General features: G+C 44.9%; 1 protein-coding gene across 4 annotated transcripts in view; it reads left to right on the top strand.

The window, feature by feature from the left end:
- The first annotated feature begins 5,182 nt into the window (after positions 1-5,182).
- The window catches only part of Lancl1 (LanC (bacterial lantibiotic synthetase component C)-like 1), a 38,375-nt gene continuing 20,340 nt past the window's right edge, over positions 5,183-23,217 (top strand). Inside the window, exons 1-4 of one of the 4 annotated variants that reach the window (XM_011238435.3) lie at positions 5,183-5,579; positions 8,587-8,653; positions 9,833-9,950; positions 23,009-23,216. In XM_011238435.3, the coding sequence (XP_011236737.1) occupies positions 9,890-9,950; positions 23,009-23,216 (269 nt within the window). In that variant the 5' untranslated portion in view covers positions 5,183-5,579; positions 8,587-8,653; positions 9,833-9,889. The remainder of the gene's footprint in view (positions 5,580-8,586; positions 8,654-9,832; positions 9,951-23,008; position 23,217) is intronic. The other 3 variants (NM_021295.3, NM_001190984.1, NM_001190985.1) reach the window with 3 other exon arrangements.

Raw genomic sequence — 23,217 nt, 5'->3', positions numbered from 1 at the left:
TCCGGTCCTCTCCTTTCCTTGGCCTGCCCAGAGCACAACCTTCATGCCAGGCTTTGTGGCTCAGCCCAGGCAATGTGTTGATAAGGGAGGAAGGACTTTCTGAAGCCCAGACCTGAGGGCCCTCACAGTCAGACAGAGACACTAAGTGTTCAAAACCAATGTGACAAGGTGGTAACAAGGTAACTAGTAGATTCTTAGGCCTCCTCCCTGGTCTAGGAGCTCTAATTCCAGATGTGTGTGGCCGTACTGAGGGACTGTCTTTGCCTTCTCGCTGTAAACCTTTGTGTTCCACAGTTACTCACCTTGACTTTGACCTCTCATTTCTCCCAGCAAAAAGAAAACATATATATATATATGAAGCATAAATAACACAGTTATTGGGAAAGCTGGGAATTTTTAATATTTTCCTTTTAATAACTTAAACTACCTATTGTGAGACAAATCTGTATATGACATGAGCATTGTAAATACTGGCACCTCCTTGTCAGGCAGTGGAACAGGCTGGTGGGAATCCCAAACTGGGGCAAACAAGGGTGAGTGTGTATCATCTCACTACATGCACTAGTGTATGCTTTGCGGCTGGGTGAGGACAGAAGCAAATGTAATTCATCTCATTAGGCATTTCTGGCGGCCCAAGATGTGGCTCAGTGAGTAAAGGCACTGCCAAACCTGACATCCGAGTTCAATCCCTAGGACCCACACAGTAGAAGTAGAAATTGTCCTGTAAGCTCCACACACAGCACATTCACCCCATAGCTAAATACAACAAAAAATTAAAATATATTCTTAAATGAAATGCTTTCTGACTTTGAACAGGATCCCAGATATAGGTGCAAGGACATGAGGTTTTTTATTGCTGACTTGCTTATAGATACCATGCACATAGGCAACAAGGATCTATGTAATCTTCACAATAGAGCGTAGGCCCACATTCTCAAAAACAAAAGAAAAAACCTCTCTTCTTGCTCCTAAAGACATGGGCTGTTGTGTTGATCAAGATCTATTCTCAAGGGTTAGAAGGAAATCGAGAAACCTGTTTAAATGTTTGAACATCTTTGACCAACTTTCTGTGCTTGAAATCTTTCTCATCTCCCAGAGAACGCCAGCACAGCTATAACGGGAGCATTTGCCCAGCAGTTACAGGTACCAAGAAATCTGTCAGCACACTAATAACAGTCCTGACAAGGCAAGGAGGTGGTGTCGTCTGTACCACAGCAAACACTGTCTCTAGGAAATTAAAAGTGAACCGCACTGTGTTTGGTGAATGTCTGTTTGCACGTCCGTTTCCTCTGCTGCCAAAGGCACTCCCAACCAGTGGGGTCAATACCATGGGCGAAACAGGAAATTGCTTCAGTTGTACATAGCCCCAACTGGATGTTAAACCAACAGGACAGTGACAGTAAAATCAGACTTAGACAGCTGCTACTTTATAACTTTTGTGCTGCAAAGAAAATAGGCTACTCTGAGTAGAAGGGGAAAAAATAAATAAATCAAAGTCATAGACTGCATGTGCTTTAGAGAAGATGTTTTTGGAATAATATAGAATCTCATGGTCTCTCTCCTCCCTAGTACAATGGCAGGATTAACAAAGTTCAAGAGGATTCACCATAAGCAGCAATGGTGCATTCAAGGAGGTCAGAGGCAAAGTGGGAACCTGTGTCCCCCTTATGCTAGCACACAGGTACTATCAGTTACTAGAACTTCCACGATGCATAGGAAGGAGACCACTACCCACCAAACCAGTTCACTCCTTCAGACATCAAAAACACACAGATTGGACCAGAAGATGACCTCATTTCATCCTCCTTGTGGCTTAATGGTCACAGCCATGTGGCTTAATTCTCACCAGTGGACATGTGAGGGAAGTGATGGATTCCTGTACCAGCCTGTGCATGCCTGAGTTTGCCTGGCTCCACAACTCCCTCAAGTCTGGGCACAGATGTACCTCTGATAGAGAGCCATGGTCATTGTGACCAGAGTAACACCCTGAGGAATGGAAGAGATCTACAATCCTGAAAGGTGATGAGGAACAAAGCTAACCTCGACTAAAAGAAGTGCTTTTCTCTCTGTTTCCACAATGTGCTTTAGGCCTCTTGGTGGCTGTGACCTCGCTGTCACCTCCCACATGCTCTGGCATTTGTAGATTGCCTTCTGCAAACCCAGAAACGGATAACAGAAAAACAAAAAGTAAATGCTACCAGCATCTCAGACTTTGGAACCTCCAGAACTGTCCGAAATCTAACTTTGTGTTGTCTCTTCTTCTTGGCAAGGGTGGGCTGTAGTGGCAGCTTTGGGGCATCCTCCTTGCAGCCTGTTAGTGGATAGACACACATAGCTTGAAGCCAAGTGTTTGAACCTTGATAACAAAATTGTGTAGGTTCTATTTAGATGAAAATTAGCAGGCAGGAAAATGTGGTCCTAATATCTGAAGCCAGAACTTCATAGCTGGAATGTACCTGCCAGGAGACCAAGAAAACCTGTCAACCGACAAGAAAATCATGCAAAAACAAACACAAAAATGAACATCCAAAGGTAACGCCCTGTTGTTTGGCACGTGTCTGAACAAAAGCCCAACACTATTCTCAACAAAACTTAAAAATAAAAATAAAAGTGTTTCAACATCTATGGAAATTTTATGCCATTCATTAACATGGTAAATTTAGAATACTAGACAATAAATGCTGGGCAGGAGGTGAGAACAAAAACTGATAGGTCCCAACAGAAAGGAGATAAACTAGTGCAGTGCTCCTAGAAAGCAGTGTAACAGTATTGGGGAATTAATAGTGAGGGAATTAATTTTGAGAATGTCCTATGATCCAGCAGTTGGCTTCTGGTATATATAAAATGGCTATATATAAAATAGGTAGATAGATAGATAGATAGATAGATAGATAGATAGATAGATAGATAGATAGATAGATAGACAGATAGACAGATCATGTGCCTTGGCCTGGAGAGATATCTGTGTGTGTAAGAGCTTACTGTAGAAGTATGAAGTGCTGAGTTCAGATCTCCAGCCCCCACATAAAAGCCAGATGTAATAGAAACCATAAACCCAGGTCTGAGGAGGACAGAGACAGGAGAATCACTGGGACTTAGCTTACTCCAGCCACGGAGAAAAACAGCAATGTCCAGGCTCACTGAGACACTGTGTCTGGAACAAGACAGATAGAGGACACCACAGACGCCTCTGACTTGCCTACACTTGTGCCTCTGTTCCCAATAGGAGCTCAGCATCTCATTATACTGTCCACATGGCACATCCTTCTCAGGTTTTTCAGCCACCAGCATGCTGCTTTCAAACTTCCAGACTTCCTCCATCCTGTGCTCCCCCCTACCCCTACCCCTGCCCTCCTGCCCCATCCTCCATCTTCCTGTCCACAGTCATCTGGTCAAGCATCATTGTCTGGTTAAGGTGAGTGTTCCACTATGCTCCCCCGAGTCGTTCCTTCCATACATCGTTAGTGTATTTAGGTATCACAGGAACTTCAATTGCTCATGGAAAGCCTGTGAGGGGACATCATGACACTGGGCTTGCAATAATAACATAATATGATTACAATAATACAATTATTATAAAATGCCTCTCACTCCTTTCCTTTCGTCTCTTCTGAGATGCTCCTCCACACCTCCATGTTTTCAGCTTCATAGTCACTAAAGACCTCTACTAACTCTGCATGAATATGCTGTGAGAACGGAACTAATGAATTTTCTGGGAGAACAAATGTTATTATAAAAAAACAAAAACAAACAAACAAACAAAAAAACCCCAGAACTTTTATGTTAGTCTAAAGCAACTTCTCAGGAGAGAACTGGGGTCAACATGATGAAGAGGGGGTTCAGGGGGAGCAGGAGGCCAGGAGTGGGTGTCTGAAGTATGTGCCCCTTAATCAAGAGAAAGGTGAAACGAACTGACATTTTATGATTTTTATTTTATTCATTCTGTCTCTCTCCTTCTCTTCTCCCCTCCCCTCTCCCTCCTTCCCTCTTTCCCTCCTGTGTGTGTGTGTGTGTGTGTGTGTGTGTGTGTGTGTGTGTGTGTGTGTGTGTGTGTTTGGGGTCGGGGTGTTTATGGACACCAGAAGACAGCATTGAATCAGCTGGAATTATGCTGATTGTAAGCAGCTCAAGGGTGCTGGGAATCAAACTCTGGACCTCCTGGAGAGCAGCAGGAGCTCTCAGCCCCTAGGCATCTCTCCTGCCCTTGACAGATGTGAACTAGACCCCCTATATTCTTTGAACAGAGAGGTCCCAATGCATCCCGGGTAGGATTTAATTTCCAACATAAAATTTTCAAACAAGAAGACTGTAAACACTGAAATGGCTCTCCAATCTTTGTCCTTTTTTTTTTTTTTTTTTAAGGGTTCAATATGTAGTATCAGAGTCTAATTTAGGCTACTGAGCGGACTAAATTTCCTAAGGGTTCTTTTGAGTTTTTGCATAGTTTCCCTGATGTTTTTATCATTTGGTGCCTTGCCCACACCCTCCTGAGCACCTTGAAGTAAAAAATGTCCCCAAAGTAGTTAGCATATTCTGTTTTTTGTAATGGTAGTGTGTTGGAGCTCACAGAGTCTGGTGGGGTTTGTTTGTTCTTTGAAACAGGGTTTCTGGTTTCTCAATAAAACTCTGGCTGTCCTGGAACTTACTCTGTAGACTAAGCTGACATTGAACTCAGAGATCTGCCTCCCTCTGCCTGGTCTTCCAAATGCTGAAATTAAAGTCTTGAACCACCACCACCACCAAACCCACGTGGCCAGCCAGGTGGTGGTGGTTGGGTTTGTTGTTTCCGTCACTGTCATTTCTGTGTCTCTTTTTCCCTCCTTTTAGAAACGTAATTAGAAGATGTAAAGGCAAACACACCCCCTACCCCCACCCCCTACACACACCAATTTCATTTTGTCAGTTAAGACTTCAGTGTGTAATTTCAGTTTGTAGTTAAGACTTCGGTGTGTAGACTTGAAAACGGTCCTTTCCCTTTGCAGGGAAAGGGGACTTCGAACTCCTGGAATCTAGAACTGAACTTTCTTTAACAAGGTGTTTATAAACGAGTGTCGGAAACCTGGAGCCCCACCACCGCTGCCCACCGGGAAAGCATCAGAAAGTGCGTTGTGTCTTTAAGAACTTGAAGGTGGGAGGCGGGCCTCTGCCTTCTCGTGCCCGTTGATTGGCCAGGCCTACAGGAAGTGGGCGGTAAACGCGCCGCATCTGTTATTGTCGCCGCTGCGCGGTTTGCGGAGCCGCTGGAGAGGCGTGCGGGTTCCATCATCTCCGTGTGCTCCCCACTCGTGGGCGTGGGACGTGGGTGAACAACGGGCTCCCTTCCTCCCGCGGGGCTCCGAGCAGCGGCCGCTGTCCCGCGCGCTTGCGGAGCGGCTGCCAGCCGGGGACCGCTCGGAGGGAAGGGGCTGTCAAAGGGCCTTCAGTCGCGTCCCAACCCCAGGTCCCAGCCCCCCTTGAGATCTCTCTTTCCCCTGTTCTGCAGGTTCGCTTGCGGCGTCATGGCTCAGAGGGCCTTTCCGAATCCTTATGCCGATTATAACAAGTCGCTGGCCGAAAACTACTTTGATTCTACTGGGAGGGTGAGTTGAGGCTTGCCTACCTACCCTCTCTCCCCCAGCTCCAGGGCTCCGAAGGACATCACTTCTGCCTAGATGATGGGGACGCCCATCTGTCCCCCGCCAAAGATGTGTGATTAGATCAGACTTACATAAGTATCTAAGTTGGGATACACTGCGTCCTAACATATTGGATAGAGAATAAAACCCATTGTCAACATCACTAACAGTGATGTCAGTTATAAAAATTGTCTTCCAAGTTCACTCCCTAAGTGGCATTAAGGGAGATGAGGAGCCAAGTTGTCTTCATAGGTGCCATGTTTTTCATTAGTGAGTGTGCGCAAGTTAGGACAGAGTCATGAGTGCAAACTAGAGCGTGGAGAGGACCACGTTAAAGGCATGGTGCTGACAGAAATGTATCCAACAGGCCCAAAATCATTTGTGATTTTACCATTTTTCGAAGCCTATAAAGCTGAGAGCGGTGAGCCAACGATTAGAAAAACCATTTGTACTTACACTGGTTTGCCCACCACCAGGCACTTAGAGAGGAGAGCCTGGAGGTGTGGCACCAGGGACCTGTTTTCTCATGCCTTCTGGGGAGTAGGATTATTATTATTGGAATAGAAACCTGGTTTTTGAGCCCTGAGAGAGAAACTAAAAAGTGTGCACTCACTGTGTAGCCCAGGCTGACCTTGAAATCACTATCCTCCTGCCTCAGCCTCCCCAGCACTGGGCGTAAAAGTGTATGCCAGTGGCCATACATTTTATCAACTTGTTTCTTTGAAATGCTATGACTGTGCAAAAAAAAGAAAGAAAGAAAGAAAGAAAGAAAGAAAGAAAGAAAGAAAGAAAGAAAGAAAGAAAGAAAGAAAAAAAGAAAAAAAGAAAAAAGAAAAGTGTTTTTAGGTAGCTGTGAAGAGTTCACAAATATGTCTGGCTTATGTGGTGTCAGCTCACCCCTGAAAACACCTTAGTTGGTCATGCAGTAGCAGGGAGGGACAGTGGAGGTGCAGTGTGGAAGGGTATCAAAGTGTATGGCCTCCTGGGACAAAGCTTTGTGTAATTGGAGCCCCAGGGTCCTTCTTGTCATCATGAGGGCCTGTGTTCTGCCTACCTCAGCAGATCTGAAGGTTTGAGTCAGTCCTGTGATCAGAGGGAGAGAGGAAGGTGTGCCTGCCACTTTGTGCTGACTTGGCAGAAGTGTCCTAATGATGGAACTTCAGTCTTAGGCTGTAGGATGCTCAGTTTACACAGTTAATTCTTATTCTTCTTATTATTATTATTATCTTTAGTTATTACCTTTTATTGCTTCAAAAAATTAATTTATACACTTCATGTGGGTGATGTGCAAGCCTGTACATGTTACGGCTGTGTAGAGTCCTTTCTTGCCTTGCCTTGTCGAGGCGCAGTCTATTTCTGCTACTATGCGGTGTACTCCAGGCTAGCTGGCCCACAGCCTGGGTGACTCTGCTCTCTGCCTGACATTTAGCTGTAGGAGCACTGGCATTAACATGTGTGTTGCTACATGCAGCTTTCTACATGCTCTGAGATCATGGCTGGGTAGTCATGTTTCACAACTAATACTTTTGTGTGCTGACACGTCTTGGCCTGCTTTCTTTGGGTTTTTGAAACGCTAACTAAAGCCCACACTGGCTGGCCTTTAGCTCCAAGTAATCTTCTTGCCTCAGCCTCCTGAGTACTAATACTATAGGTGTGAGCCACCATACCCAGCTGTCAAAATCAATCATCCATTCATTTCTTTTTTTTCTCAAGGCAGTGTCTCACCTTGTAGCTCTAGCTGGCTAGGAACTCACTCTGAAGTCCAGGGTACCCTCAAACTCAGCAGGCTCTGTCTTTGCCACCAGACCGGGTATAACTTTAATTCATTTCTAAGGGACAAAAAAAAGGACACCAATGCAAACTCTGATCCCAGATAACAAGGTGGTGTATGGTAGAACAGAGTTTGGAAATTGTACAGAGAAAGTGGCATCCATTTTTAAATCCTCTTGTTGAACCTGAAAGGTCAAGTCCTGGAGACCTGGCTGTGCTGCCTCCACATTCTCCACATTAAGGCAGCAATACAGAAGGAGCGTGTCTGTCTCCTGGCATCTTCCAGCACTCTTCACACTTCAGTGATGTGGTCTGCCACAAGCAGTCAGTATTCTCAGGCAGGTCACCTTTGTAAACATGTGTACCTAGCAGAAAGTGACTCCTGTCCCAGGGCTGAGGCACTCTCACTGTGGCCTCCTGATGTCAGGCCACCCAGGGCTGTGCATTACATGTGGCCTCTGTGCAGAAGATGGCCTGTGGCCATGTCGAGCTACTCCCCAAGTTCTGTGAGGCTTACAGACCTTTTTATATTAATATTGAAGTCCATCATATCTTACTAAATGCATCTCAAGTCACGTTGAAGACCTGACCTTCTGTCAGAGACTGTTAAATCCCAGGCGGCTGTCAAGCTGTGGATTCTGCATGGTGCTCAGTGCTGCAGTGGCCACAGTCCTCAGAGGGATGCTCCTCAGAGGTGAATCTTGGAACATTATTAGCGTTAGAACTTACGACACTGCCTTCTTCCAGTCTTACGTGCCTCTTTGCATGTGTGTGTAGGAGACATGCATGTGTGTCAGCGTCAAGGATAGTGTCCATTGCTCCCTGGGTGCTGTCTTTGTTTTCCAGACAAGACTTTCTGGCATGGAACTTGACAAGTAGGCCCAAGACTGGCTGTCCACCAAGCCCCAGGGATTGGCCTGTTTTTTCCTCCACAGCTCTAAGATAATAAGCACATGCCAGCATGTCCCCCTGTAAGCATGTGCCAGCTTGCCCCACTATAAGAACATGCCAGCTTGCCCCCCTATAAGCACAAGCCAATGTACCCCTCTTTTTAATATACTGGTTTAGAGGTCAAACTCAAGTTTCCTGCTTGCAAAGCAGGCACTTTACTATCAGAGCCATTTCCCTAACCTAAAGTGTTCCTCTTAAAAATGAGATTCTAGTGCTGTTGAGATGGCTCATCGGATGAATGCACTTGCAGGCCGGCTGGGGACGGAAGCGGAAGGAGAGAACGGACTCCTGACAGTTGACCTCTAACCTCTACCCAGGTGCCAGCAATGCATGCATGAGCAGACACTCACACAGACAGACTCTAGGGATGGCCAGTGTAGGCTTGAGAGTGCAGTCTTTTCATGATGAAACACCTGTCTGCACATGTGGTGGTCCTCAGCCCTGGGTGGAAATCTCATTGTGTTTTTGGAATTACAGTTTGGAGTTATAGCATGCTCCTGAAGAGTTGGTACGTTGATACCAGTCTTTAATACACGCAGTCATTTAGAGTGTACAGTGCTTGAAAACTACTTTACAGTTGCTTTATAAAGAGTATGACATGGCGGGGAGGGAGGCAGAAGACATGGCTACAATTGAGAGAACTTGTGCTTCACAGGACTGAAGTTGTATTCCCAGTACCCACATGGTAGCTCACAGCTGTCTATAACTCCAGTTTGAGGGGACCAGAATCCCGTTTTGGCCTCCCAAGGCACCAAACACACACATAGTACACAGACATACAAGCCATCAAAACACCCATACATAAAATAATAAAAAGGAAAAGAGATTTTCAAAGTAGTAATAGGATTATGACCTGTGGCCCTCATCTTGCCCATCGGTTTCATAAGCTATCACATGGGTGTCACTAACCTCAGGGTCTCAGCCTTAAGTGTACCCCTATGGCACAGAGTGGGTTTGACTTTAAGAAACCGTGGGGCAGGTGTTACTCTCCACTTCCAGGAAGGCAGCTGCAATATAAAGAAGTGGAGTTAATCTGGGCAGTGGTGGCCCACACCTTTATTTCCAGCACTTAGGAGGCAGAGGCAGGCCAATCTCTAGAGTTTGAAGACAGCCTGATACTCAGTTCAAGTTTCTGGACAGCCACGGATACACAGAGAAACCTTGTTTAAAATACCAGAAAGGAAGAAAATTACTTTCTTTTCTATTGAGACTAGGTCTGACTGTGTAGCCTAGGCTAGCCTCAAAAGTAGCAACCTCCTGCACCAGCCTCCCAAATGTTGGGATCAGAAGCGTGCACCACTATAACTTGGCTCACAGTAACTTTTTGAAATAAATGTGTTGTTTTAAATAGTGTGAGTTCCATATGTGGTTTCTGAAAAGCTACTTTAAGTTTTACATGATAATATCTTGTTTCCATGAATAAAAAAATGCCATTATAAGGTACTATTGATTGACTATTTACTCTTCGTAAAAATATTTTTTCTTAATTTCTGCAGCTGACTCCTGAGTTCTCACATCGCTTGACCAATAAGATCCGAGAGCTCCTTCAGCAAATGGAGAGAGGCCTAAAGTCTGCAGACCCTCGGGATGGCACTGGGTACACTGGCTGGGCAGGTACAGTGCACTGACTGAGCTAGCATACACACTGCTGAGAGTCAGGGCAGGACCTTTCCAGAACTGTGAGGTGTGAGTGCGTTCTGGGAGTGTGCAGCCCACGGGCAAGCACACTGTGGGTATTCATGCCTGGCGCTGGGCGTTTACTGTGAGGAGAAAGATTGTTTTCAGCATGATGTAGTTGATTGGAAGAGTTCCTGGAACAGAGGCAAAGACACTTCATCTTCATGGAATAAAACAAGTCTGTAAATGTTACCTAAAGCACCCATCCCAAAGCGTTGCTCTGTAAGGATCACAGTTAGTGCCAGTGTGAACGAACCTCCTCTGCTCTCCTTGCTGGTTGGTTTTCAAATGCTGTCTACCAGGCTCTACTGCTGATAGCCTGGAGGGGAAGAACTAGCCGCTGCTCTGGAGGGAAGAGAGGGGTGGGGAGGCTGAAGGAAGGCAGTTAGCCTCCTACTGCAGACGAGAGAGCACAGTCAGAATACTGAGGAAAGTGGTCTAGGGGCACAGAGTTTCCTTCACACGTGGATAGTTGAAGGCTCCATTTTGAGCTTCCAGACCTTGCAGGTTCCTGGGGCCCACAGCTGAGTTGCTTAGTGACTCATAAGCAGAATTCAGGAATAAGCATTTCACAAACAAACGTGGAAGCTAATCTGTGGGCTGCCGGGGAAGGAAAGCTGCCGTGTGAGAAAGACTGTCTGAGAGTAGGCTCCAGCCCTCTGCATGTGAGAACGCACATTTCCTCACGAGGTTCCATGTGAAATCTCTAGCATAATTGCAGGGGGAACAGGAAACCAATTTTTTTTTTCCTGACACATGGCCTCACTATGTAGCCTTGGTTGGCCTCGAACTCACTAAATAGATCAGGCTGTCTACAAACTCACAGTGATCCTCCACCTTCCAAGTGCTAGGATTAGGCAAGCTAACATTGGTTTGTACTTCTTAGAGTTGAGTTTTAAGTCTTACACGTATTTTAGAAGCTGACCATAAGAAACAGAAGAGGAAATGAAAAGGAAGCATTTGTGTCAAGAGGGAAGTAATCAGAGCGTCCTTTATTACCTACTGTAATTTCAGCTGTAGTGTAATGGACAGACTCATTAGTAACGAACCTTGCCGTCTTTATTTAAATTAACACCATTTGGAGAAAGCAGAACAAGTACTTACGCATGTCTTTCCCTGACAGGTTTTCCTTACAGAAGGCCTAGGCTTGGATCCCATCCTAAGACATTTGAAGTCTCTATTATTTTGCTACCTCTGACCAGAGAAAGAGGCACAGGCTGACCTGAGACACATGGCTAGCTAGTTCCAGAGCAGATTTCAAAGAGGGACTTACATCCCTAAGTCACCCATTCAGATAGACTCATGGTGTTATAGCGAACAGTGCTTGAGGCTGGGGGAGAAACGGCTTTAGATTCGAACGACTGACTTTACAATGTCAGGAAAAGCTGTCAAACAGCCTGAATTGCTAGCTAGCCGAGAAGCTAAAAGGCATACTCTCAGAGAAATGTTTACTCTAAGGTGAAGTGCACCTGGTGTAAGCTTTCTGGCTTCAGTCTATCTCTGGCACCATCTCCTTCAGCTGCCGGTACCTTACCCTTGAGCAGCTCGCTTCCAATGCTGGCTCTGTGTGGAGAGCAACTCCATGGCAGTTGTCTAAGGCCGACTGGCAGGCACACCGATCAGTTGAGGGTGTCTTCATTTGCTCTATGTTTCTGAAGAAGCTTAAAATCCTGTAGAAAAATTAGCTAATAGCTTTCGAGGCAAGGTTCCTAATATCCTCTCTTAAATGCTGTTAAAAGTGCCATTGTTTATGCATTAAATAAACTGTCTCTTTCAGCGATCTAATTCTTAAAAGACTGTCGTGGGCCAGTATTCAGTCAAAAAAACGTAAAGCTCTGAGTCCACTAAGCTAGAACGCTGATTCAGCCATAGGAAATCAAAACCTGTGAGCCTTCAGTAGCCTTACAACTTCATGACAGCTGCCATTTCATTATGAAGCACTGCATCCAGGAAGATCACAGTGGAATACCTGCTACCATGTGCCAAAGCAGTGGCTGCCTGACAGCTGGGACCTCTGTATGTAATTTGTGTACACCCAGGTAGCTTCCTAAAAAATTAATGTTTTTCTAAAAAAACAACGTACTTTCCTTTGGCTTTGCTCAGTATGAAATTTGGAGTTTGTGAACTTACCTTTACAAAGACTACCTTCTTCTTGCTCTTTTTGCTAATTTATCTGCTACTTTAGGAGATGCTATTTTGCTGTAGAAGACCTGTAAAGCTCCTTCCACACTGACATCTAGTGAGCATTTGTTGTCAGTGGATAGTGAAAGCTGTCACAACTTGTCGCTAGCTTACAGTGCGGTCTGTGTGAACCAAGGCTGTGATTACAGTTAATTAGAACTTTTAAGTTGGTAACTTCTTCCCCAGTAGAAATGTGGCTGATAGCCAGTGCTGATTCAGGGAGAATTAGGATTTGGAATGGAATCGCTTCATTAGTTTAAATAGCATAGTTTATGTTTCTCTCACAGCAGAGGCCTGGAGGGACAGCTGAAGGCTGACGTGGATGCCTTGGCCGGCAGCAGAGGCTCAGGTTCTCTTACTGCATTTTCAGTCCTCAGCACTAGTTCTAGCCCTCGGTCAAGATGGCTGCTAACAGCCAGCTATTATTTCAACAAGAGAAAGGTGTGTTCCCTTCCTTTAGAAAGACCTTGTGGATGCCTCACTCCGTGGTCAAGTTTCGGTCAGTGTATGTTGACTGTCACACAGTCACATGGTCACTGCTGTTACAAAGAAAGGGTGGGTCATGCAGTCCATTAGCTGGAGTTTCATTACTACAGAGCATGGACTTTCACATCAAGCCTATTAGTATCTCAGAGCTCCTATCTACAAGCAAAACTATCTTAATTCAGTGTTGTACAGCCAGTTGGTCATTTTTCCCCATCTATAAATTTTCTCTAATGTCTGTCCACTTGGGTCAGGATTTTTATAAGACTGAAGCCCTTTGCTAGGCTCTTAAAATATTTTTAAATCATGTAAGCTATATTTTTTCCTTTGTTCATTTCCAAAGGAACTCAAAACATTATTTTTTCTTTTTGAAAACAAAGTCTCATCTCACACATAGTGGGTTTTCCATGAAACCAGTTATGGAAAACTATTTCAGAACACAAAATCCTGGCCTGCCTGGTGCTCAGTGCACCTCCCCTCCAGGAGAGACCATAGCTGGTTCTGCACATGCTCCTGCCTTCTCTAACTGTTAACCTAGTTCTCCACTGTCTCCTTCTTGTCCTTCAAACCCCTGTTGGCTTTGAATGCCTTTGCTGGTGCTGTTCATACATTTGTCAGACATCACTAAACCCCACAGTCACACTATGTGCCCTCCATGATTCTGAAGGTTTACAGCTCCAGAATGAGGCTGCCAACTCCACGATGCCTGGTGTGTGCTGTCCACTTGCTCTGCTCATGGGGAAGATGCAAGGGTTTGGTGACGACAGTACCAAGTGTTTAGTGCTATCTGTGTACTTGTATGCAAACACATGGATACTGTAGCTTTTTCCAATCTCAGAGTTTCAGCTAAACCTGAGACTAATGGGGTCAAGGCACTTTGACTTCCTTCCCCGAGTGCCTCTATGTGATGCGTGCTTTGCAAGGTAACTATTGCAATTAGAAGTTTACCATCTGATTGATTATGTTTTTTTCACCCTAATAGTTATGTCTGGTAGTTACTTCTGGCTCAGATAAGAGTAAACTTTGACATAACCACATGTGTACAAAATATGTTATTAATAAGAGTTAATGTGTACATGGCTAAACAAGACTTAAAGTAAATAAGTGGCTGGCAAGATGGCTTAGGGTAGAGAGCTTACTACCCAGGTATGAGCACTGGAGTTCCCTAACACCCAGATAGAAACTGGGAGAGCTCAGCAGACCTCCTGTAATCCCGAACCCAGCACTCTCTTGTAATCCTAGCACAATGGCTGGCTAAACTAGCCAAGTCTGGGAACTTCAGGTTTAGCAAGAGTCCCTGTTAACAAGTACGGTATAAATTGAGCAAGGAAAACACCCAGCATCAGACACTGGCCTCCACATACGTAGGTCTCCATGTATGTGAACACATGCACACTACACACACAGGCACACTGCTCTGCAACAGGACCTATCTTGGTTTATTTTTCAGTAGCACTTGAGGATATTTTACAGAATGAGAGTGGTAATTGTGTGCTTTCAGTAGAATCTAAATGTGACACCTATGAGATGCTATCATTAGGCCTCGTACCCCTGGTATTTATCCTTTTACACCTGTGATGGATAAGCAGAATTCCGTGTTCCTGAGCAGAAAAGAGTACAGGTGACAGCACTGTCCATTAACAATCACTCTGATGTCCTTGTGACAGGAGTGAGTGTGTGTGCATGGACACCAGTGACTAGTGGGGAAGGCACACACCACGCTCAGTGCTTTCCTCTCATTTACTCCTCTGTGCCTCAGAACAATGCCGTAGTGTGGGGTCTACCCAGTTCCGTGTCTGTGTCTGTGTCACGGCTGAGAAACAGAAGCAGAGCAAGGCTTGAGTTCTTAGGTGACACAACCAGCAGGTGGGGACAGAAGGCCTCTGTCCAGCAAGCCTGGCTCCTGAGTCATGTCCTTTAGGTTTTGAGTGAGTCTGTGTGCATTCCTACTAACTACTGTATTTGTGTCTGTTGTCTATGTTTTGTAAGTGAAGATTTTCTTAAGATCTCTGATCTGGATACCTGTACTGTAAACATTTTAGAATTGCATATGGCCAATCAGAGTTCAGCATTTTTTGTAATTATAAAAAGAATGTAAAAAATGGAGAACTAAGCCTTAATCCCAAGACAGCAGAGGGAGGGGTGACTGCTGTGTGGCCTGGGAGGAGCTTGCTTAGGATTGAACACAAAGTAAATCCTGGAAGGTGTACTCAGCATTGCAGTCAGAAAACAGAGCTCTCTGGGATTCCTTTGGAAGAATTTGTTTTCTCATTTCCTGATCCTATAGTTACATTCAGGGTAGGTTCAGAATAAAACAGGGAGATTCTTCTCATAATGGCTCGCTGTGGAAAAGGGTTGGTGAGCTTCTTCTCAAGTGAGTTTTCATCCGTCATCATCTAAGGTCAGTTGGCAGCTGTTAGAAAGTGATAGTTCATATAAGCAGCCTCCGTTCCTTCACCAGAACCCACCTATACAATGTATTACAATGTAGGGCAATGCACAGCGATTACCCAGAGGCGCGTGCCTGCTGTGGCATTGCGTTCTTTGTCTACAGTCTCCATCCCTTCCCGGCAGATCAACAGGAGTTTGCGCTTACAGTTTTAGGACCAAGAGAAGCAGTCAGGTTACTTAGATACAGAAAACAATAGCAGTGGAGCCTTACAACCAATTCTGTGGCCAGCTGCTGGCTCTGTGATGGGTCCGGTGATGTACAGGACACTCTAGGGACTAGTGCTACCTGTCACTAAGCTGGGCTGCCTTTTGTTCTTAGGATGGCGTCCAGAGGTGAAGTCACAAAAGATGAGTAAGGAGTTATTGCTATAATTGGTTAATGGGCAAGGAAGTGTCTTTGTGTAAGTGTTTACTAGGAAACACTGCTTCTGACAGGTAACAGCAGAGAGAAATAAGCCTGAGGGAGGACTCCTCTCTGGTGTCTCTAGTGTGAGGAAAACTGCTAGCCTCCATGTTTCTCCACTCTACTGTGCTGACTCCTCAGAGAAATGGTGATCAACTTACACTTTAAAAGAGAAAAAGCCATGTGTATAAAGGGCTCAAGGGGATTCAGCTCTGAAAGACATGACCTAAGCTCTGGTAGCTAACTCAGGAAGTTAACGAGGCTAAGATTGGCATGCACGTCCTTTTCTCAAGTATTAGATAACGTTTTAAATAAGAAGAGCTACAGTGTGATCCCTAGAGTAATATTAACTTGGGCTCTAAATGCATGTCATTAGTGCTTCAAGATGCTATTCTCTGATCTGCCAAATGTATAGCTGTTAGCTGCCACATTAGTATGTGGGTCTCAGTTACTGCTGACACTAGATTTACTTGGAAGAAATCATTCTGGCCAGTTGTCTTCTCTTTGCAGTTCAGTCTCTCTTTATAAGAAGCTCCTGTTCTGGCGCCAGCATTTCAGTGTCTAATTTGAGCCCTGAGCAGATGTCCTCTTCACCTTCAGGAGAAACACCCATCCCTCCAAGCCTGCTTGGATGTGGACAGTGGGTTCCATGGAGCCCTTCTTAGCATCTACGGGAGAGATAACTATGCCAGGAGCTCTGTCTGCTCTCTTTCTGAGCTATACATCAAAGCATATGACGTTGAAGTCATTATATGTAGGCTATGTTACTAAAGTATGGGGTTTAGATTCCCGGAGTGTGCTTAGATGAAGCACAGAGAGCAGAAGGCAGTGTCTGTAAGCAGACAAGAACAAATGGTAGGAGGGAAACTGAGGAGATAGCTCAGTTGAGTAAAGTACTTGCCATACAAGGATGAGAAGAAGAGTTCAGATCCCTAGCACCCATGTAAATTCTGAGCTTGTGTGGTAGCTGCTGTAGAATGTATTCCAGCATTCTAAATGTATACACAAGATCTCCAAACCCAGGTAACTAGACTAGTTATGGGTTCAGTTAAGAAGTTCTGACTTCATGGTATGCATGTGTGCGCGCGATACACACACACAGAGAGACACACACACACACACACACACACACACACACACACACAGAAGAAATAGTAGAAAGGAAGTCAGACTGACCTAAGCAATGACCTTTACAGACACCACCAAAAGGCTGCAGCTGGACTTGGCATTCCCCTTCCAAATAACTTCTACTCAGCAGAATGTCATATGTATATCTGAAGGGCCTTTTGAACCTCTTTGTTTGGGGCTATATTAAATGGAAGGTGAAGAATCGGGCCTGCTTTCCTCCCAGATTGCCTGTGGAAAGCTGTGAGGGACTTGTGCAGTCAGCAGTCCACAGTAGACAGCTGTGAGCTCACAGCTGAGCAGATACCACCATGAGGGCTGGCCTGAAACCTCGGCTGGATGGGTTGAGCTGTGCACTGTAAAGTCATCACCAGGAAGAAACTGCTGCCCTAATGGTATCTAATTCTGTGGATGAAACGTGTGTGCATGTCCAGTTATTGACATAAGACTGAGGAATAGTTCTGCAATTATAGTAGAAAGCACCAACTTGATGCAGAAAGGCGGATGGGGGATGGGCATGGGAGTTCAGGGACTTTCAGGGACATTCCCCAGATTTGAAAGGAAGAAAGTATAGTAATTGATGCTGAGCTTTTAAAGTCTCAGCAAAGCAGCAGTCTTCACTTAGGTTGCAATTCTCCCTCCCCTCCCCTCTGCTTTAGTGATTCTGACATTCTAAACTCCTGGGTGCTTGTGGACCACCTCTCTGGTAGCTCCCTAATGGTCTACATTCTTAATGTGGCGCTGCCATAGCACCTGTGTCTTTGAGAAACCCTAGCCTGCAGGGAGCTGACGTCCTCCGACAAAGGTACCACTGCTGACCCATTATTGAATAAACAAAGCACTCTCGAGCATTACAGAGACACATGGAAGACTTTGGAAGGCCCATGTGTCTGGAGATTTTATCATCTCCGTATCCATTTGAAACATAGTGCAGTCCTGATTGGTCAAGAAGAATAGAACTAATGATCCCTCAGAAATGAGGGACTTAGTATTAATTACTTCCCCCAGCTGGCTGTCCTCACAGCAGTGCTGCGGATGGATCAGTAGCTGAGTAAGGAGATTGCAGATTTAGAAGTGTCCCTGGACAGTTGCCCTCTCTCCTCAGGGCCCTAGAGAGAAACTGCAGAGCAGGCCTGGGTTGGGTGCCTTGAAGAGAAGCTTTTTTGGCCTCACAGTGTTTTCTTGTCTTGTCTTTTCTTTGTTCTTAAAGTAAATTAGTTACAAACATGCAAATCCATGTTTACTCTGTGAGTTTGAGGCAGCCCCAGCCTTGCTCAGCTCCTTATACAGAGGAACATTGCTGTCACTTCGGCAGCCACCGGCCCAATGTAGTTGTTGAACATTTTGAGTGTAGGGGTGTAACTGAAACTTTGTTTCATGTTAATGAGTGTAAGTGTCTATAGTTGAGAGCAGAGACTGGCATCAGACGCTGTAGACAAGGCTGAGAGAACAGGTTTCTGGAGTGCTAATGTCACATGCTGCGTTTCTCTGGCCTCCCAGACCACATAGACTATAGCAAGTCCATTTGTTTTGCTTTGTTCTAAGGAAAGGCAACTCTCCAGTATTCTCCACTGCTCTTGACCCACACTGGAAATAATTGCCAACTTCGGTTACACAAAACTAAGATGTTTCCCCAAATGCTTACTGATCACATTTTATGACTAGGATTTACAAATAAATGTGTCTAACTACATCTTGCTTTTTCCACTTCTCTGAGTATGCCCTTCTCTTGGATTACACTCTCCTTTAAGATATTCACATGTTTTAGCCATTTATATGAGCAAAGCTAAAAAATATTACAAGCCAGAGACCTTACTTAACGACACTAGTTAAGGGTAGACCCACCATGTTAGAAATTGGTTCTACTTACCTTAAATGTTAGTGTTAACGTTGGCCCGGGAGATGGCACAGTGAGTGAAGGTGCTCGCCGCCAGGCCTCAGAACCTGATTGCCATCGCCTGGACCCACACGGGATAAGCAAGAAAGAACAGATGCCCACAAGTCACCCTCTGGCTCCACATATATGCCATGGCATACACTCACACTCAGACAAACAAAATGTGATTTTTTTTAAAAGAAAAAATGTTGAGATTTTTAAAGTTTTTTGTTTCATGAAAATGTCAAAATTTATCTGGATTCATGAAAAGAAGGCTTTTATATTTTTAAATAAAATATTTCTAAAATAGAAAAGGTACATGAGGCTTATTTTTCCAATTAAATACAATCAAAACTTAAATAATGTTTAAATATTTCCTTGCATGGTACAGAAAGTTAAAAGATAGAAAATGGAAGCATATCTCTGTTTTTGTAGCCCTTGCTTAGCAAATAGGGTGCAAAGTTCAGGCATAAACCAAAGAGCACACTTAATTACAAATGGCTGTTGTCTTATTTTAAAGAAGTGGTGTGTTCTATGATAGGTTTAAATTCTGACAGACACCACTCTGAACATCAGTTACTGACTGTACTGGCTAGCTTTGTGTCAACTTGACACAGCTGGAGTTATCACAGAGAAAGGAGCTTCAGTTGAGGAAATGCCTCCATGAGATCCAACTGTAAGGCATTTTCTCAATTAGTGATCAAGGGGGAGGGCCCTTGTGGGTGGGACCATCTCTGGGCTGGTAGTCTTGGGTTCTATAAGAGAGCAGGCTAAGCATGTCGGGGGAAGCAAGCCAGTAAGGAACATCCCTCCATGGCTTCTGCATCAGCTCCTGCTCCCTGACCTGCTTGAGTTCCAGTCCTGACTTCTTTCAGTGATGAACAGCAATGTGGAAATGTGAGCTGAATAAACCCTTTCCTCCCCAACTGCTTCATGATGTTTGTGCAGGAATAGAAACCCTGACCAAGACACTGACCAAGCCCCTTGCTCAGCTGTGTTAGCACACAAGCATTTTCCTGCTGAAATTCAGTGCCTTTTAAAGACCAGCAGTGTATTTAAAGATGGGTCTCTCTGTGGACACAGTGGTGTTCTGCCCTGAGAACCTGGCAGTTGCCTGTGCTGCCATGCTGCTGGTGCCCACAGAGCTGTGGACCTGGAACATGGAGGAGCCAGCAGGGTGTGTGCCTGTCACCCATCCACCACCACGTCCTACTGGGTTACCCCAGGCAGGTTCATTGCCACGGGGTCTCTGCTGCCCTGTTCTCACTCCTGCTCTTGTTGCACCCTCTAACTATCCTCTGGTGTCCACTGTTCCAACCGCAACAGGGCAGTGATAGTGATGTTTTTTTAAAAATACCATTATGTTGCTCTCTGCTCAAAATGATACATTTCGATTTGCATTTCTCTGATGACTAAGGATGTTGGAACATTTCTTTAGGTGCTTCTTGGCCATTCAGTATTCCTCAGTTGAAAATTCTTTGTTTAGCTCTGTACCCCATTTTTAATAGGGTTATTTGGTTCTCTGGAGTCTAACTTCTTGAGCTCTTTGTATATATTGGATAGTAGCCCTCTATTGGATATAGGATTGGTAAAGATCTTTTCCCCATCTGTTGGTTGCCTTTTTGTCCTCTTGACGGTGTCCTTTGCCTTACAGAACTTTGTAATTTTATGAGGTCCCATTTGTCAATTCTTGATCTTACAGCACAAGCCATTGCTGTTCTGTTCAGGAATTTTTCCCCTGTGCCCATGTGTTCGAGGCTCTTCCCCACTTTCTCCTGTATAAGTTTCAGTGTCTCTGGTTTTATGTGGAGGTCCTGGATCTACTTGGACTTGAGCTTTGTACAAGGAGCTAAGAATGGATCCTTTTGCATTCTTCTACTTGCTGACTGCCAGCTGAACCAGCACCGTTTGTTGAAAATGTTTTTTTCCACTGGATGGTTTTAGCTCCTTAGTCAAAGATCAAGTGACCATAGGTGTGTGGGTTCATTTCCGGATCTTCAATTCTGTTCCATTGATCTTCCTGCCTGTCTCTGTGCCAGTACCATGCAGTCTTTATCACTGTTGCTCTGCAGTACAGCCTGAGGTTATGGATGGTGATTCCCCCAGAGGTTCTTTTATTGTTGGCAGTAGTTTCCACTATCCTGAAACCACCACCACCAACTGACTAAACCTGAGCTTTGCTACTACCTCTCTAGCTTTACAAAGAGCTTTATTCTCTAGGACTGGTCTTAAGAGCATGTGGCAGTATACTTACATAGCAGTGGATTTTATAAGGCGTTTTCTCTCTCTTGTGTTAGTAGACAGCCTGGGGTCTGCCATGGCTGTAAGTTAGCTCTCAGGGGACTGGACTACCATCTCCGAGCATCACCAGCGTCCTATTGGCTTTCCCTTAGAAACTGGGAGGTAGGGAGTCAAACAGGAGATGACATCATTAAATGTAACCACCTTTGCAATGCAGGAGTAGGCAGAGGAAGGAGCCCAGTCTGTATGTACAGCCTTTCAGTGTTCTAAGATTTCCACTGTGCAGCCAAGGCCAGGCCTGATTGCCTGATCAGCAGGACTGCAGGCTACATCTTGGTTTCTACCTTCCCGACTATCTTTGAGTCTCTGATATCTGTGCAAAGAGGAAGGTATGTGTGCATTATCAGGGTTGGGGGAGGGGGGCTCTGAAGATTGGGCTCAGGACTTTAAGCCAGGGGTAGTTCATTTCCCCACTTTTTCTGTTACTGAATTTAAACATGTTGGTGAGAAATGAAATGTGTGTGACCTAAGCGTTTTGTCTATTCTCCTGCCCGAGCTGGGTTGTAAGGAGGTCCAAGGATATTGGCAGCAACATTCAGCACGTGAAGCCCTTTCCTTCCACGGTGCTTTGTGCAGGAAGAAATCGCACTCAGGGAACAGACTGCCTAATCAAAATATGGCATCAAGGCCCAGAACAGGAGGAAGAGGGAAATGGGCCTTGGGCCTATGGACTTCAGGAAGCTCAAGACATAGCTCTGTGCTCATCAGAAAAGAGCCAACCAAAAGATTCTACAGTTTTCACTAGGACTGTGTGAGGTCTTATAATTGTGAGACATAATAGGTTTTTGTTAACCGCTTAAGACAAAAGGAATTGTTGATCATGAGAGACAGGGAGGGGTCCAAAAGGGAGAGCTTCACTGGACTTGTAAGTAATCACACTCTGTTTTCCCAGATACGAATCGTGTCATCATCTGGCTTTGGTGCTAACATCACTTAATTGGGGGGTTGCAGCAGCAGTGGGAACAGGAGGGAAGTGGAAGGGCAGCAGTTTAAGTGGATTACCGGCAGGTGCGTGATGTGGGTGGCGATGAAGCCCATTAGGGAAGTAATTCTGGGAGAAGCTCTTGATGTTGATCATTTGTGAAAAGGAGGGCTTTCTTCCCCCGCCACGCACACGGTTCTGTACACTTGTCTACAAACCTTGAGCGTCCTTACATCTGCTCATCAACTTCTGGAATTACTAACACCACGAGCTTTGAAAGAGCAGACAAGGTTATTAACTTTGGCAAGAAATGAAAACTTGGCCTTAATATACATGTGAAATTGAATTGTCTGTAACACAAAGCTTTGGAGATTACCCATGCAAAATGAGAAAAGTATCTGAATTTAAAATTGTCCTCAGTACATTGAGAAGTAATTCTGCAGACGGCATTTTTAGTGCATTGAAATCCATGAAGAGATTGGCTCTATTAATTTAGATTTAAACATAGGCTCTGTGTCTCCTAAAAATGGTAAATGAGATGGAAAATTTACTTTACAGGAAAAAGTGTTTCTGGAAATGCTTTAGGCAGACAGACTTCTCCACATCTTTGGCTGCTTCCCACTGAGCTGGCTTCAGAGGGAGAGCTCTGTCCCCTGTGAGAGGCATTTGTATTAAGGATTTGCACACACTGCCTCAGTTACTGCCTAGGCTTTAGGGGAGGACAAGTTTCTAGGTGAGTAGGGACCACAGCAAAGTCATTGGCAGCTCTTACGTTAGTCTCCAAAGTAGTGCATTGGGAAGGGGGTGTCCTCGACAGGGGACCAGAGTCTAGGACTCAGTAACACAAACTAGCCTCTCACGGACAAAAAAGTTTACCTTTTGTTGAAAGAGAAGTTACCTTTTTCATCTGAATTGTTTTATGTCACAAAGATAATTATTCATTGTTCATTATTAATTAACAGAACAGCCATCGACCAAAAACACATTAGTTATAGCCAGTGTGTCTGTGTTTCTGCCTCGGCTAAGTCTTCAAAAGTCTTCACTACTTAACAGAGTTTTAACAGTGAGAAATACAAGGAAAAGTAAAGATTCTCTCTGCCTCATTCTTAGAGCTGAGGCTAGAAGAAAAGTCACTGGACCTTGCAGATGATATCACACAGCTCACAAACCTCAGCCCAGATATAAGACAATGACCCAGATGACTGAGTGAGTGGCCTGTCCTCATCCCCACGCCCTCTCTGCTTACATTCCAGGCATCGCTGTGCTTTACCTCCACCTCCACAATGTGTTTGGGGACCCAGCCTATCTACAGATGGCGCACAGCTATGTAAAGCAAAGCCTCAACTGTCTGAGCAGGCGTTCCATCACCTTCCTGTGTGGCGATGCGGGCCCCCTGGCTGTGGCTGCTGTGCTGTACCACAAGATGAACAGTGAGAAGCAGGCCGAGGAGTGCATCACACGG

Source organism: Mus musculus, chromosome 1 (genome assembly GCF_000001635.26).
Source record: "Mus musculus strain C57BL/6J chromosome 1, GRCm38.p6 C57BL/6J".
Classification (NCBI taxonomy): Eukaryota; Metazoa; Chordata; class Mammalia; order Rodentia; family Muridae; genus Mus; species Mus musculus.
Note: the sequence above shows the minus strand (reverse complement) of the source record. Positions and strands in the feature narration are given on the sequence as shown.